The 14,392-nt window shown below is 41.0% G+C and overlaps 1 protein-coding gene across 6 annotated transcripts in view; it reads left to right on the top strand.

Moving 5' to 3' along the window:
• Positions 1-213: 213 nt before the first annotated feature.
• Positions 214-14,392, top strand: part of ITGB1 (integrin subunit beta 1) — a 367,090-nt gene continuing 352,911 nt past the window's right edge. For 2 of the 6 annotated variants that reach the window (XM_069211245.1, XM_069211242.1), the window contains exon 1: positions 974-1,172. Coding sequence is in view for 2 of the 6 variants with exons in the window: in XM_069211244.1 (XP_069067345.1) it covers positions 1,880-1,882 (3 nt within the window). In the remaining 4 variants the exon portion in view is untranslated. Of the gene's footprint in view, positions 453-973; positions 1,173-1,863; positions 1,883-14,392 lie in introns of those variants that run through there. The other 4 variants (XM_069211244.1, XM_069211240.1, XM_069211246.1 and 1 more) reach the window with 3 other exon arrangements.

The raw sequence follows: 14,392 nt of genomic DNA on the forward strand, positions 1-14,392 counted from the left end.
CGCGCTTTAAAAATGTATATATAGCTGCAAAAAGTTTCCATCCAAGTATTTTTTAAATGTAACACCCCTCTCTCTGTAACATATGCTTAGGGCAGAGATTCAAACGTATGTTGTTACGACTTTGGTTACACAGGAACAATATGTCAACAAAATTAGATAGACCATGTTCTCTCAGTGAAACGTTCATATTCGGGGATGCATGCGGCGTGATTCATTGGCAACGTAGACAAGTGCCGACCTCGGACCTATACGCCTGCACATCCTGTCTGAATCAGTGCTACGCAGAGCTAATCAGAACCTACGGACCAACCCTACTCCTACTTCCGGTGGGATAGCTTTGAACATCGGAAGATACAGGTTCCAACCTACGGACCAACCCTACTCCTACTTCCGGTGGGATAGCTTTGAACATCGGAAGATACAGGTTCCAGCAGGCACATCCATACACACGTGTAAGTAGAAATCTCCACGTGCTACTCAGTGCATGTGTCACTGGGGCAGAAGAGATACAGTACATTAGTAATTGTTTAGACGAAGGACTAGCATGTTTGAATGAACGATTAACTTGGGCAAAATTAGCAGCCATGTTGAAATGCTTGCGTTAATCGTTCAATGGTACATAAAATACGTGTATGATAAAACATTACTCCAAACGTTTGGTGGTGTTTGCTAGTGAGCTTCCTTCTTCAGTCGAAAAGTGAACTAACATTTTTAATGAGTTTCTCCTCCTTTCTTCAAGATTAAAAAAAAAGTTCAGCTGGATACGTACTAGAAGGCATTGCTAGTACATTTGTTTTTTTAGCGAACAAACACTACCCTTATTTCTACGATGTACATTTAGTCCACTGTCGACAACAAATCACAATTTTTGTACAGGTTTGCCTGATCGCTTCACGGCCCGTTCGTAGAGGCCTGCGGCGCCATTCTTTCACTCTTTACGCTCACAAGCTGCCCACGCCCTGACGTCACGGACGAGGAATGTGTTTCCTGCGGCAGGGGTAAGCACAGGGAGCGGCTGCTGTGGGGGAGTGTCAACGCCCTCCAGCCTAGCAGTGCTGCGCAGGACGTCCCTGGAAACTGCGGGATTACTTCGTACCTCGGCCGGACCGAGGTCCCGCAGACCGACAGAGAACACCCGTTGCCCCGCCCTGGAGGTGCCGCTGCAAGCCAAGGTGAGAGAGGGATCCATTGGGAAAATGGTTCATCGCTGCAGATTCTATGCTATATGTGCCCCCCCCAAAAAAAAAATATATATAAGCGGCGGAAGGAAGATGGTGGCTAGCCCGCTGTCCCCAGATCTTTCATAGCAAGAAGGTGCGAGACAAGAAGCCAACGGCCTCTTTGTCGCCGGCACAGCGGACAGTTCCCCAAGGCATGGAAAGGAAGGAGGCTTGACAACTTAATATGGTACTCGAGTGAGAGGCTTTTATGGCTGCGGCCTGTCCAGACTGTGAATACAATGTATGTGTGGATTGGGTGTCGGTGCAGTCTGTCTTGGCTCATGTCTTTTCCACCAGGTCGGTGTTAGTTAAGCAATACTGTTTGTGTATGGCCTTGACAGTTGGTTGTCCGTCTATCCGTTAAGTATCTAGCGCTGGGGGTGTAATGTAGTGCGTAACCTTTTCGGGTACAGCGTTGGGTGGACTGCGCTTTAACTTGAAGCGCTTGTGTAGCCTGCGTTGCCTCTTGGTTGTGTCTGTGCAGCCCAAAGTCTTCCCCCATTTGCCATGTTGGTGTCTGGGTAGTTGGCATACTCCACTGAACTGCCGTGCTCAGAATAGGCAGTGAGCGCCTGCGCTAGGAATGGGATGCAGGTCCGGGCGGGGCTCTGCTTCCTTCTGCTTCTATCTTGCCTGGGAAGCTGCTTCCGCTGCGAGTTATGGTAAAGTATCAGGCGGCCATTGGCCACTCGCCCTCTGCAATAGAAGAGCTGGCTGTCTAGGCTCGGCTGTAAATAACGTCTACTGAAGAGGAGGGGTGTGTCTCCGTATGAATTTTCCGCAAGATACCTTTTTTGTTTTATTGGGCGACTTCTAATTTCCTGATTATCTGTGTTTTCCTTCTCAGCCTTTGTAAATTATTCTGCAGTTTAATTTAGCACACACTTGGTCCAAAGAAGTTAGAGCGCTTCACATGGGCACCAAATCACGTTACATAAGGTCGGATTGATATATATATATTTTTTGCTTTTAAACACGGGAGTTATAAGTGATTTGCATAGAAATTACACCATGTTGAGCGGGCGCCTGGATTTAAAACCAGGACCTGCTTCCCCAGTTCCATGGTCGACAGTTCTGGCTACATCTCCTGCCCTTCCAGTTGAACCATAAACCCTGAATTCAGTGTAGGCAACTTTTGTAAAACTGATCGTTTTGCTCTTGCCTTGGATCTATGCCCGAAGTTAGGGACACAATTGGACATACCACGCAGAGCATATTGTGGCCATCAGTGCCCCACAGGGTTGCCACGATCTGCCGCTTTATCTTCTCTTCTGAAATCCTGCTTGCTGTGGCGTGTGTCACCGCCCTAGCTCTTAGTTTTTAACCAGCCCACCGGGATAGTTTTTTTTTCTATTTTCTTTTGTCTGGACTATAAGGAAAGATGGCCTTGTCGGAGTGTCTCGTTTTAATGAGCCATAGGAAGTCGGATTGAGCGACTAGCAGAGTTCTTTGTGTCATACTTTTTTTTTTATACCTCTCGTTTTCCCTACCGAGTTTGATACAGTAGGTTCAGACACTTTTCAACCCAGATTGCTGTTGTAATGCATTGTATCGAGGGGCAGCACTTTACGTTGGAATGAAACTGTTGTAGTACAGCACCTAATCCTTGCCATCTTTCTGTGTTTTAATAAACGCTGTGTGCGGTTGTGTGTCTCAGTCTTGTGTTTTTAGATTCAAATCTTGTAGTGAATTTGAGCTCTCTGTACAAAGGCCAATTAAAAGTAAACTTAAAGAATGTTAATATTCTCCGTATGAGTTCTTCCATGGAGTTTGAGCTGATGTGAGTTCAATAGCCTAAAAAAAAAAAAAAAAACAGCAAAAAGCTATAAAGTAACCTACCACAGCATACAATTCTCAAATGAAACCACTTAGGGGGTTATTCTAACTTTGGAGGAGGTGTTAATCCGTCCCAAAAGTGATGGAAAAGTGACGGATTTACCACCAGCCGTATTACGAGTCCATTATATCCTATGGAACTCGTAATACGGCTGGTGGTATATCCGTCACTTTACCGTCACTTTTGGGACGGATTAACACTCCTCCAAAGTTAGAATAACCCCCTTAATCCTCAAGAATATTTTCCCACCCCACAACCATGATCACGGTGTAATAGATTTTTTTTTTTAATGCGATAGACTTAATGCTCTTCAATCAACCCTAAACTGGCCTTCATCTTTCTTGTCTTTCTTAAAATGTGGAAGCTGTCTGTACCCTTCTTCTCACTCTGTTGTATTTTTGGTGACTTGTTAAATATATGTGTGCCGATTTCTATTCCTCATAGCTTCTCAGAGCACTATAGCTTAACGTGTGACGGCAGTACATCAGCCTGATTTGATTTAACTTTGGAGCATATTACCTGGTGTAGCATGACTGTGCAAACAAACCTAAGATAGACAACACAGAAACATTGAAGTTCTATATTCAATATTTTTTTTGCAATCAAGAACACTGGATAAATAGCCCATGAGTCAGGTCGCCTGTGCAGCCACACAACGTACAAGCACTACGCTAGAATATTCATTCCTGGAGTAGTGTCGTATCACACCATACTAGCCTGTACTGCACTTCTTACTGATTAAAGGTGAAACATACATTCGTATTATTTATTCTGCCCACCATTTGTTCCACATCCCTACATTTTATACTTTTTACAGAATACCTATCAAACATTTGCTCCACCTTCCCATGGCTCTCTGGATAAGACACTACCCTTCACGATATTCTCTCTAGGAATGTGTCCCAAGCTAAATCGATAGTCATTCAATTTACTGTAAACAGCGTGTGGCGGAACAAACGGGCAGAGCCCCTGGATGTCCTTAAAACCGTTTTCTTCTATTTTATCCCACAAAGGATTGCTCTTTTGTCCAACGTTTGTATTGGGACTTAATTCCCGGTGGAGAATCTTGGCACAAATTTTGCATTTCTTGAGTGATAGTAAACACGCCTCAATTCATGCTTGCCTTTTGTGGCGCATATAGAGGAGTCTCTAGTTACGTAGATTGTGTTTTTGTCTTCATTCTCGTTGTTCAAAAATCAGTCATTCCTAATTATTTTAATATTTGCAAAACTAGATAAGTTTTGATTGAATTCCCATGTACGTTTCCCACATATTGGGTCAGGATTTAAGAATGTTCATTTAACACATACCCTTCATGTGGGGGTAAGGTTTTAAAAGACCGTCCTTTAGCCAGTGTAGCCATCAATTCTCGGATTGAGTAATTTTAAATCAGCACACATCTTTAACTCAAAATCTTAATTGGGAAGCACTGTATAGGAAACCCAGGATACGAAGCTCAGGGGCTCATATACAGCCATGTACTTTTTCCATGAAATGTTTAAAAGATGTTTTTTACCCACAATGGTACATTGCTTAGCTCGTGTTTTACAGATCATAGAGACTGATTGGTGTATCCCCTTTCAGTTTCTTTCTTATATGGGAAAGAAACTCTGAATACTTCCTCACATGAAACAATTACAGTCAATACTTGATGTTCGGCAGAATGACCACAGAGTATGCTCAGATTGTGTTTGTTATATACTCAGTGTACCTGACTGTCTTTATTTTCTGCACATAGTGTACCAGTCTTGCTGCTTTCTTAAATCCTTCACTGCTGATTCCATCATTATGACTACTTAGCTGTAACAATCTGGTGCCACATTTAATGGTTGAAGGTCCAGCATTGTACCATGTTTTCTTGACTCTACAGCCCATCAGTTTCAAATCTATAAGGTAGCTGTACATTTTCCATCACCAACATCTCAAACCTCATGGGCAGTTGTCACTTTGGTACGCAACCAGGATCTTAATATTGCACTTTACTTGTAAGTTCCTTCTTCCTACCGCCTGTATCAGAGCCTTTATGCCAGTGTGCATTCTTCCTTTTTTTTTTTTCCACCATATCAGCACTTCACCCCTGCATGATTACTGTTGTCTTGTCTGGTAGAATGTCATATGGTCACTTCCAAATGTAGAGTAGTACCAGGGATGTGGACTTCCCAACACCCGGGACATATTGTTTGTCATCAAGGGCAACAAGTTTTTATGTTTAGTTTTTCCCTGGGACAAGTAGGCCCAACCCCCTGCAGCACAAACCCTTTGGATCTCAGGTTACAAAGAAGGGACTGTCTGTATTTGAGGTAGTGTGTATCTCTGTATGTTAATGGAGTTCAAACTTGTATTTATGGTTCATTATTGAAACGCCTTTATTATTAAGGTGAGTGCTGTAAATAAACGTTTTAAGGTAACACTGCACTACTGACAGTGGTTCCAGTAATAAAAAAACAAAAAATGTACACACATTTGAAAAGTTTACCAATATGAAGCTAAGTATAATGCTCCTCGAATGCTCTCAAATTAGATGCAAATATCTGCAGAAGCTTGTAAGCCAGAGTGATAATTCTTTGCTTTTAAAATAAAATGTTCAGGAAAAAAACGTTTCACTACTATGAAATTAGGTGCAATTTCTTTGAAGCGTCCTTTTGTAAAATATGTTGATGCATGCTAGTATTTCCCAAAAATATTCCTAATGGAAAATCAGTGTAACCATTTTCAACAAGATTGAGAAGCATGGAAATAAACAAGCACTGGCAAAGCCAACCGATCCGGCATTTGTTGTGAGTCTTTTGGTTTCTCCAATGCATGCCTTGTTATTACATGATTTTTGTAGCACTTTCTTGTTGCGGAGCTGCCAGGCCCTCACCATTGTAACTAACACTGGCAGTTGGCAAAAAAAAATGTTTTTGGTCTCAAAAAGCACACAACCCCTGCAAGTGCGGTGGACCCTTCTAGGGCCCTCCCCTCAGCTCAGCACTTGCCCTGATTGAGTCTGGAGAGAGGCGCCCCTCCATGTTCTTTGCAGTGGGGCCTCCTCCAGTTTGGGTATGCCACTGATTGCCACAGTAGTTCCTTACACTGAACAAAACTACTTTGTGTGCCAATATGCTCCTTGCGTAACGGCAGAATGCGATCACTCACAGTAAAGCAAGCCAATAGATGGGGAACTAGAATTTTAATAAAAATAAAATGTCTTGGTCCACGCCAGAACTAATTAGGGGCCTGATACTTTAAAAAAAAAAGTCACAAAAGTGCACCCGTGCTATATGTCTTAGAATTAGTGGCTTTCGTGAATTCACACGAACTTACAGAAGTAGACCCGGAAATCGTACTCCTAGAAAATATTTGCGAATTGTATTTTAGCACGAGCAAGTGGGCATGCGTAGATTTGCTCATGTGAAAATCTTTTGAGCATTTACAAGTTCATGTTGACTCGACCACTTTTTTCCCGATCCTGGAAGAACTTCCACTTCTGCCATTTGTCGTGAGTACATTTCCAACCTTTCTCAGTTTATAGAAAAGATCAGCGTACAGCTAGTGAACATTCTTAAAACATGCAAGTTAGTAGGTTTGCAAACTCAATGGCTATCCAGCACTGGAACTATTGCCTACTGCTTTCTCCAGACCCAGTACGTGGATCTGCAGAAAGGTAGCAAAATAAAGAAATTGCTATAGTAAGGATTGAAATTGGAAGTATTGTTCTACTATAGAACTAGTCTTTGCATGATCAGAGATGCTTTTATCGGAGCTCTAACATTATGAGAGTACTTCCATAATTTGTTGCCGCACTACATGGCACCAAAGGGAAAAGTAGACTTTTTTTACAGGACAAGTAGATTTATGAAGCAACCTTTCCCATGGTCAAGTAGATATTTTATTAGATTCCACCCCCCTGAGTAGTTATACCCAAAATTCACATTGAATGAGATGGGCCAAAAAAATATTACAGAATAGCTACATTTTACTAAGCAGTCGTTCAAAGAAAACTTGCTGAGTCTACATGAGCAAGTACTTTCTCAGTATACTTCGTTTTTATTAGTCAGAAACCTTGGTGACCACCCCTTCCCCCTGCCTCAAAGTAAGATATCTAGGCATTTTATTTGCCCTACTGTAATGTGTATACAGGTCTCCTAAAATTGATATAAGCAGGTTACAAAATCACACAGCTAGTAAGTAGTTCAAAGTCAGTACTCATGATTGTGCAAAGAAAGCACCCTGTGATTCCTAAATGCAACCCAGAACCGAATTCAAAACACTCTGCACTATCTATGGATCAGTTTGGAACACAGGTCCTCTTTTAATTGTTGAAATTGCACCCTCAAGCCAGTGACGCTTGGTGAACTAAGTTGCATTGTGATTCACAAGAATCTTTGGCAGTGCAACCAATTTAAATGTTCATTCTGACAGCAGCTGGTTATCACTGATGTGCAATTATTGATGTGAGATGGATTTCATCCTGCTTCTCAGGGATGTGGGCATTTGTAAAATATATATATACAAACTCGGGGAAAGGGATGCTTCAGAAATCTTCTTGTGATGTAATACAAAATAATCCACTTGTTCCTTTTGATGCCATGCAGCAAGTGAGGCCAAATTATGGCAGCGTTCTCATAACAGATCTTTGATAATGACCTCTTTGAATATGCCAGGCCTTGTATTACATCAGGATTTGATTATAGCAGCGCTCTGGTTTTTGTCATCTTTCCGCAACTCAGCACACAGGATCAGGAAGCAGGCTTGAAGTGGTAGTTCCCGTATTGGACTACCTTTGGAGTCTACTCACACCCATATGCTTACATAGTTAATCTTATTTACAGACTCCTCGTCGGTCTCTTCCCTTACTGAAAAAAGTTAAGTTTACTTCCGACAAGGTTTGGAGTAAAACGTTTTTTCAACATGGGGGTAAAAAGGGGATGTGGGAAATGTGAATTTGTGATCAATCAGCAGATTTTCTCACAAACTAATATAGGTTATATTTGCTTATGGGAAAAGGATGACACAGTAGTTTGCTAGATTTACAGTTTCCAGGCCCACTGCTGTAAACCCTTGTCAATTCCTTAAAGTTATAAACCTGCCTCCGTACAAGGGAATATACTAATTAGGGCCTTTTGTTACTTTCTTTAAGAATCAGGCCCCTAATTTATTTTCATTGTGCCTATAATAGGCGTATACACGTTCACCACTAATATATCATTTTTGAAATACTGGTATCACGTTTTGCTAAATTATGCTTCAGAAAGATGGTATTTAAAATTGTGCGGTAGTTGCAGTAGTCGAATATAATATTTTTTTCATGTGCATTATATTTTGAAAGCAAACAATACCAGTCTTGCGCTCAATCAGGCTCCTGTTTTTTTTTGTATTTATTTATTTATTTAGCTTATGATTGGGAGTTATTCAGTGGTCATTGGCAACATTTTATTTTGAGCTACTTACAATTATATTGAAACCACTGCCAGTAACGCTCACCTAATAGTGCTTTATTGAATCAAATCTTTCTCATGCTGAGTGTCACACACTGCCTGCCCGGTCAGTGTTCAGGTGAGCGCCTTTTAGGTGGAGCATAGCAGCACGCAAGTGCTGCTCTTCTCGACATGTTGTAATCTATTCTGTGGGCTTTACCCACGCCCATCACTCATGCGTTTCTGGGCCTACCTTTCAAAACCCATTTAATGTTGTTGGTAAGTGCTTTACATTTGTCCCGCTTTGAGGCTGTTTTTTTACCGCCTTACAGACTGACACTGTTACATGGATTATTGCCAATATGCTTTAGAGAAGGTGCACTACTTTTTTTCTTTCTGAAGTTTCATGCAGCGTGAAATCGATCGGGGTAATAGAATAGATCGTTTTCAGCTGTTTGATGTTGGGCTGCTTATTGAACATATGCTGTCTGCTTCTCCTCATGAAAGGCCTCCACTTTCAGACTGGCACGTCTGCATTCTAATCCTATCGAGGATTGATACATGTATGATGTCTGTGTATCTTCACTTTACTTGGTGGTTTGTGTCACTTGCAAACTAGCATGGCGTTGTTTTTCAACATAATTATGTTTTTAATTCTAATTTCTCCCCTGGTGCAGCCGCCGCGCTTCATGTTTCTTTAAGCAGGCGCAGTATTGATAAAAGAAAATTGCACAGCCACTTCCTCCTCCGCCATTGTCGTGTTCCTCCACCCACCCCCCACCATACCCTTGATGTTAAATGTTTCTTTTTAGCTCTACTAATCTTGCTGTCGATAAGGCGTTTTACAAACATTGTTTCTACAGTCTGGACTGTGGACATTTTTTGGAGCCCTACCAGACAGCAGCATTTCTCATTTTATATTTTCATGGGCAATTTTATATAATGTGAACGTATCCCAACTGTTTTGGAGCATTTTACAGATGCAGAAATTATATTCCACAACTACATATCGATTATCCTCTTGGCAGAGGGATATTAAGTAACTTGCCACATGCAAGATACAGCATTTATCTTATTTTGAATGCGGGTAAAAATGTATTTAGTGCAAACTGAATTGGAAGGTATTGAAGTGTTTCACAGTGGTACACATTAAGTTACATAACTAGGCATGTTTTTTTGGGGATAATAAATAATTTGACCAAAAAACACAAAATGGTTAGCCGATGCTAACACGCAAACCTTAATCACCAGTTCCAAAGTCGGCAGTTATGCTACATATGTTGTTGATTCTATTCTTTTACAATAATTTGTCTATTTGTTGCGGCTCTCAGCCTTGGCATCCTTTGTAATACGACGTTTTCTGACATAACTTTTCATTTTTGTTTGTAACTTTAGTTTCTATTCTAGTCCCTTTTTAAATACAACATATTGTCACTTTAGGCAATTTCCTGGCTTTCCTTTTACCAAAGCAAGGAGTGTGTTTAACAGGCGCACATTACTCTTGGTAGACCTTTTGAAAATGCAAATGGTAGAAAGGGGTGGAGCAGGAGGGTGCAGTTGACCATACTGTGGAAGCCAGGCTTTTGTTATGATGAAGTACAGTTTACTGAGAAGTGCTCACACCACTTTCAAGTTGTTTCATGGGTGCTACAGGACGGAAATAGGCCTGCTGTGAGAAGGGCTAGGAATCAAAGGCCTTGTCTGTTTCTTAGACTGCTGTGTCAAATGGACCACTAATTGCAAGTTTATTCAGTAGTATGGTGAAAAGCAAGAAAAAAAAGATAGTTATCATTGTACGCAAATAATTCCTTGTAGCTAGAGTTTTTTTGACTTTGTTTAATTACAGGTGGGAGATTTGTTTAGCGTGAATTTAACCTGAAGCCATTCTAGCCCTTTACACACGCACAAACTATATTACACAACTATACATTCTTTTATTAGTAGGCACGGGAATAGTGAGTAATTTGTCTAAAATGACAAGATGATAAGGTCACGCTGATATTCTTTTATGAGTAGGTACGGGGAGAGTGAGTAATCTGCCTAAAATAAAAATATTAAGCCAACGCTGAAAGGTCTGTCTATAATATCATTAGTTTCACCTAAAAAAATAAATAATTTAAGATGTTGTATGCGTAGTTTAGCCCCCAGCCCTTTCAACGTTTCAGAGGTAGTATTCCTCATGTATTTTTTTTTTTAATGTTTACAGACTTTGGAGCTTTCCAAACGCAGAGGTTTTTAATTACAGATAGAGTTTTTTATTTAGCGTGAAATTAACATGAAGGCATTGGAGCGCTTTACATAAAAATAAGGTAATTGCGATTGATTATTTTGTAGGCTCGGGGATACTAATTTTTTCTAAAAATGGAAAGCATGTTGAGCCGATCCCAAGACTACAGCATAATTCACTAGTGATAGCTACGGTCATAGCCCTAACAAGCTAGACGTGTTGACGGAGTTCATAAAATATTTTGTTCTTACGTTGTCTTATTTGTTTTTTTATGTCATGTTAATTTGGAATAGTTTTTGTTGTCTGCCCTTCCTTATTGCCACACATTTATAAGTGTAGCATTAAAGGAAACTGCAGATAACTGTGGAACTTTACTTCATGCTATTTTAAATCTCATGTTCAATCCCAACCCTACTAGCATTTTACAAATAGCTGTATAGAATCATTAGTTTCTCCATTTTTATTTTATATATGATTAGGTCAGTAGGTACACCTTTCAGAGCTTTTTCTTTGTTTGTAGTCAAATTGTGCACACGTTTCCAGCCCTTTACATAAACTGAATTTTACTTCTTTTAATTATTGGGGGGAGAGGAGGAATTTTTTTTTTATAGCGCAATCTCAAACCATCATGCCAGTGTTAAACTCAGTGTTTGCTCTTTCCAGCATGTTGCTGTTTTTTTTTTTTTTTTTTTTTTCTTCCAGTCACCATATTACTCTTGTCCTCTCTCCCTCATAATCTATTTCCCATTTTCCGATTCTGCAGCGCCACAACGCCATACGAATGACAATAGCGCTATGCAAATATCATCACTCCACTGCATACAAAAAAACAAGTAAAAAAAAGAAATGCACGTTTCAACACACAGAGCTCTAACTTTAACAAATGTGAGACCAATTGCATTGCAGATGCTTGTTTAACTTATTTTTGATTTTACATTGATAACAAACTTTCAAGAAAAGGAACAAAACGAAGGTCAATTGTAAATATAAATTATCAGGTTTTATCAGTGCCATGTCACCTAGTAGCGCTCAATGTCAGTATCTTGGCCGGTAGTACCATCATAGCAGCCCCAAAATTATTATCATATTTTGCTATAAACTTTGCAAAGCATGGTTAAGAAAGAAAAAACATACATTGTGGTGTCTATTCATTCCACCTCAGTTTCAGACTGGCAGTATCTCATCTTACTGGACCAAGATTATTATCAACAGTCCCCTCTTCTAACAGATATCCTCATAAAGGAGCCCATATACCGCTAGGACATGAAGTAAACAGCAAAACTGGCAAATATATATTCAGTGTTTCGTTATAGAATATTAAAACACAGTCCAATCTATTTAGTTGGTATCGGCTCCCCACCCCACCTGATGACTACCCTCCTCTTTGCCAACAGACAATTCAGCGGTACAAAATTACGGATGCTCTTGGGGATGGCTTTCATGTATCCTAACGATGCTAGGAGCAACAATGGGGCCAGTTGTTGTGCTACCATTCTGGATAGTGTCCTAAGTACCTGCTCTGAGTAGTCCTCTATGTGTGAGCAAGCCCACGTTAAGTGAACATAGTCTGTACCGAGGTGTTGATGCCTGGGGCATTCCTGGCCTATATTTAGCATGATTGGACACAGACCTGCTGGTGAATAATATATTCAGTGCAAACATTTAAAATGAACCAATTGCTGTCTACTGTTGAGTGAAACTTTTTGAATCTGACATGCCCCGTCAGTTATGTCCATTCCCAGGTCCCTCTCCGAGCATCTACACGCAACAGTCTCTGGCACCGCCTTGACCTCAGTAGTCACATTACAGTGTTTAGTTATCAGTCCACGCAGATTCATGGAAAAGTGCACTTGTGTGAGAGCTAACGATGTCTGAGGAGTAGCTGGGAATCCATGAAAATTCAATGTGTGTTTAACCCATAGGTATGACATGTCTAGACATGAGAGCCTGCCCCTTTGCTTAAAAAGCTCTAGTGTGATATACTGCCCATCCACGGCTAGGTCACCCAGTGTCCGCAGTCTCAAGTTAGTTCATTATTTCTGGGCCTTTGTGTCATATGTAACCAATTTCAATGGGTTGTTGATAATTGTAAATAAAGGGGAAAGCTTCTCCAATCCTGCTTTAGCAGCCAAACTGTGCCAGACATACACAATACAAAGTGTCAGGCCGCAGACATGGGTATGCAATACTGCAAGCCATGCTAGTAGCTGGAGCAGTGCCCCCTGTCATATTACCCTCTTGCCTCATATGAAGGAAATCAGTACTCTGGATTGATCCAATGGAACATATAATTGGCCTGTGCAGCCAAATAATAATCCTCCAGGTTAGGGACCAACAAACCACCACAGGTATAAGAAAGCTCAAACTCTGTCAGCAACAGATCAACAAGCATTTGCAAAGCTAGTATGTTTTACCAATGCAAGAGCTATTGGCTTTGGAAATGTGTGTAAAGCATGTTGTACACCAGTGTGGCTGCTGTTTGACATTTCTAAAAGTGGCGTCGAGAAGAGTGACATGGAGTGTCATAGAGGGGGATGGCAAAGAGTGGAGTAGATTGTTGTTGAGTGGCATACTGTGGAGTTGCGTAAAGTGACATACACTGAGGCAGCATAAAGTGGACTAGTGTACAGTGTTGCAGAGTATAGTGGCGTATAGTGCAATGTCATTGAATTCAGCGGTGTACAGTGCAGTGCTATAGAATGGAGTTGAGTGGTGAGTGTCGTGGAGTGGCAGAGAGGAGAGTGGCATAGAGAGAAGCGGAGGAGACTACTGTGATGCAGAGTAGAGTGTAGTGATTAAGAGTAGAGATCAATGACCTAACGTGGAATGGCGCAGAGTGGTGTAGAGTAGATTAGCGTTGTACATTGGATTGGCGTAGCGTGCAAGGGCACAGAGTTGAGTGTTAAAGTAGAGTGTATTGGCATTGAGGGGAGTTGTGCAGAGTAGATTGGTGTGGCCTAGACTGGAGTAGTGTCCAGTGGTGAGGAGCATAGTGGCGAAGAGTGCATTGACATAAAGTAGAGGTGTACAGGGTAGACAGGCTTAGTAAGAAGTGCACTGGTTTGGAGTGGCATAGAGTAGCATGTACAGTTTTGGCAAAAAAGGCAATAAGTGATTTTAAAAGTGGACACTGTGCACAAATCAACAGTTCCTGGGGGAGGTAAGTAGAGGTTAAGTCTAATTTAAAATAGGAGGGTAGGTTTTTTCAGACCTCTGTCTAGTAGGGATGAATTCTGATGCACTGGATCATCAAAGTCCTCATTACCAATTAAGGGTTACATTCTGATTCCTGAGGGGGGTTATATTGGTTACTGTGTTTTGGGGGATAATTGAATTGCAATAGTGAATCTCCATCAGACAAATGATTTCTGGTATTATAGATGGAGCTAGTAGAAGGCAGGCGAGGGTGTATAGTTTTGTTGTTGATGTCATTTTTGTTTCATCTTTTGGTCAATGTTTACAACTGGATGAACGTCACAGGGTTATGAGCTCTGTTCTCAAAGCTGTTTAGGTACCCAAGTTTAACATACACAGACGAGTCAGATTTGCACTCGTTTTACAAGGAAGGAAGGATTTTTGGGGGGGGTTAACTTGTATACTCCCTGGCTGGAGGCAGAGGGGAGATGGTCATTTCAGGTCTGAAATAGCCTCTGAGTTTGACGCTATTTTAGCAGATAATCTAAAGATAAAGCACCTATGCAAGATTGAG

This window comes from Pleurodeles waltl, chromosome 10 (genome assembly GCF_031143425.1).
Source record: "Pleurodeles waltl isolate 20211129_DDA chromosome 10, aPleWal1.hap1.20221129, whole genome shotgun sequence".
Lineage (NCBI taxonomy): Eukaryota > Metazoa > Chordata > Amphibia > Caudata > Salamandridae > Pleurodeles > Pleurodeles waltl.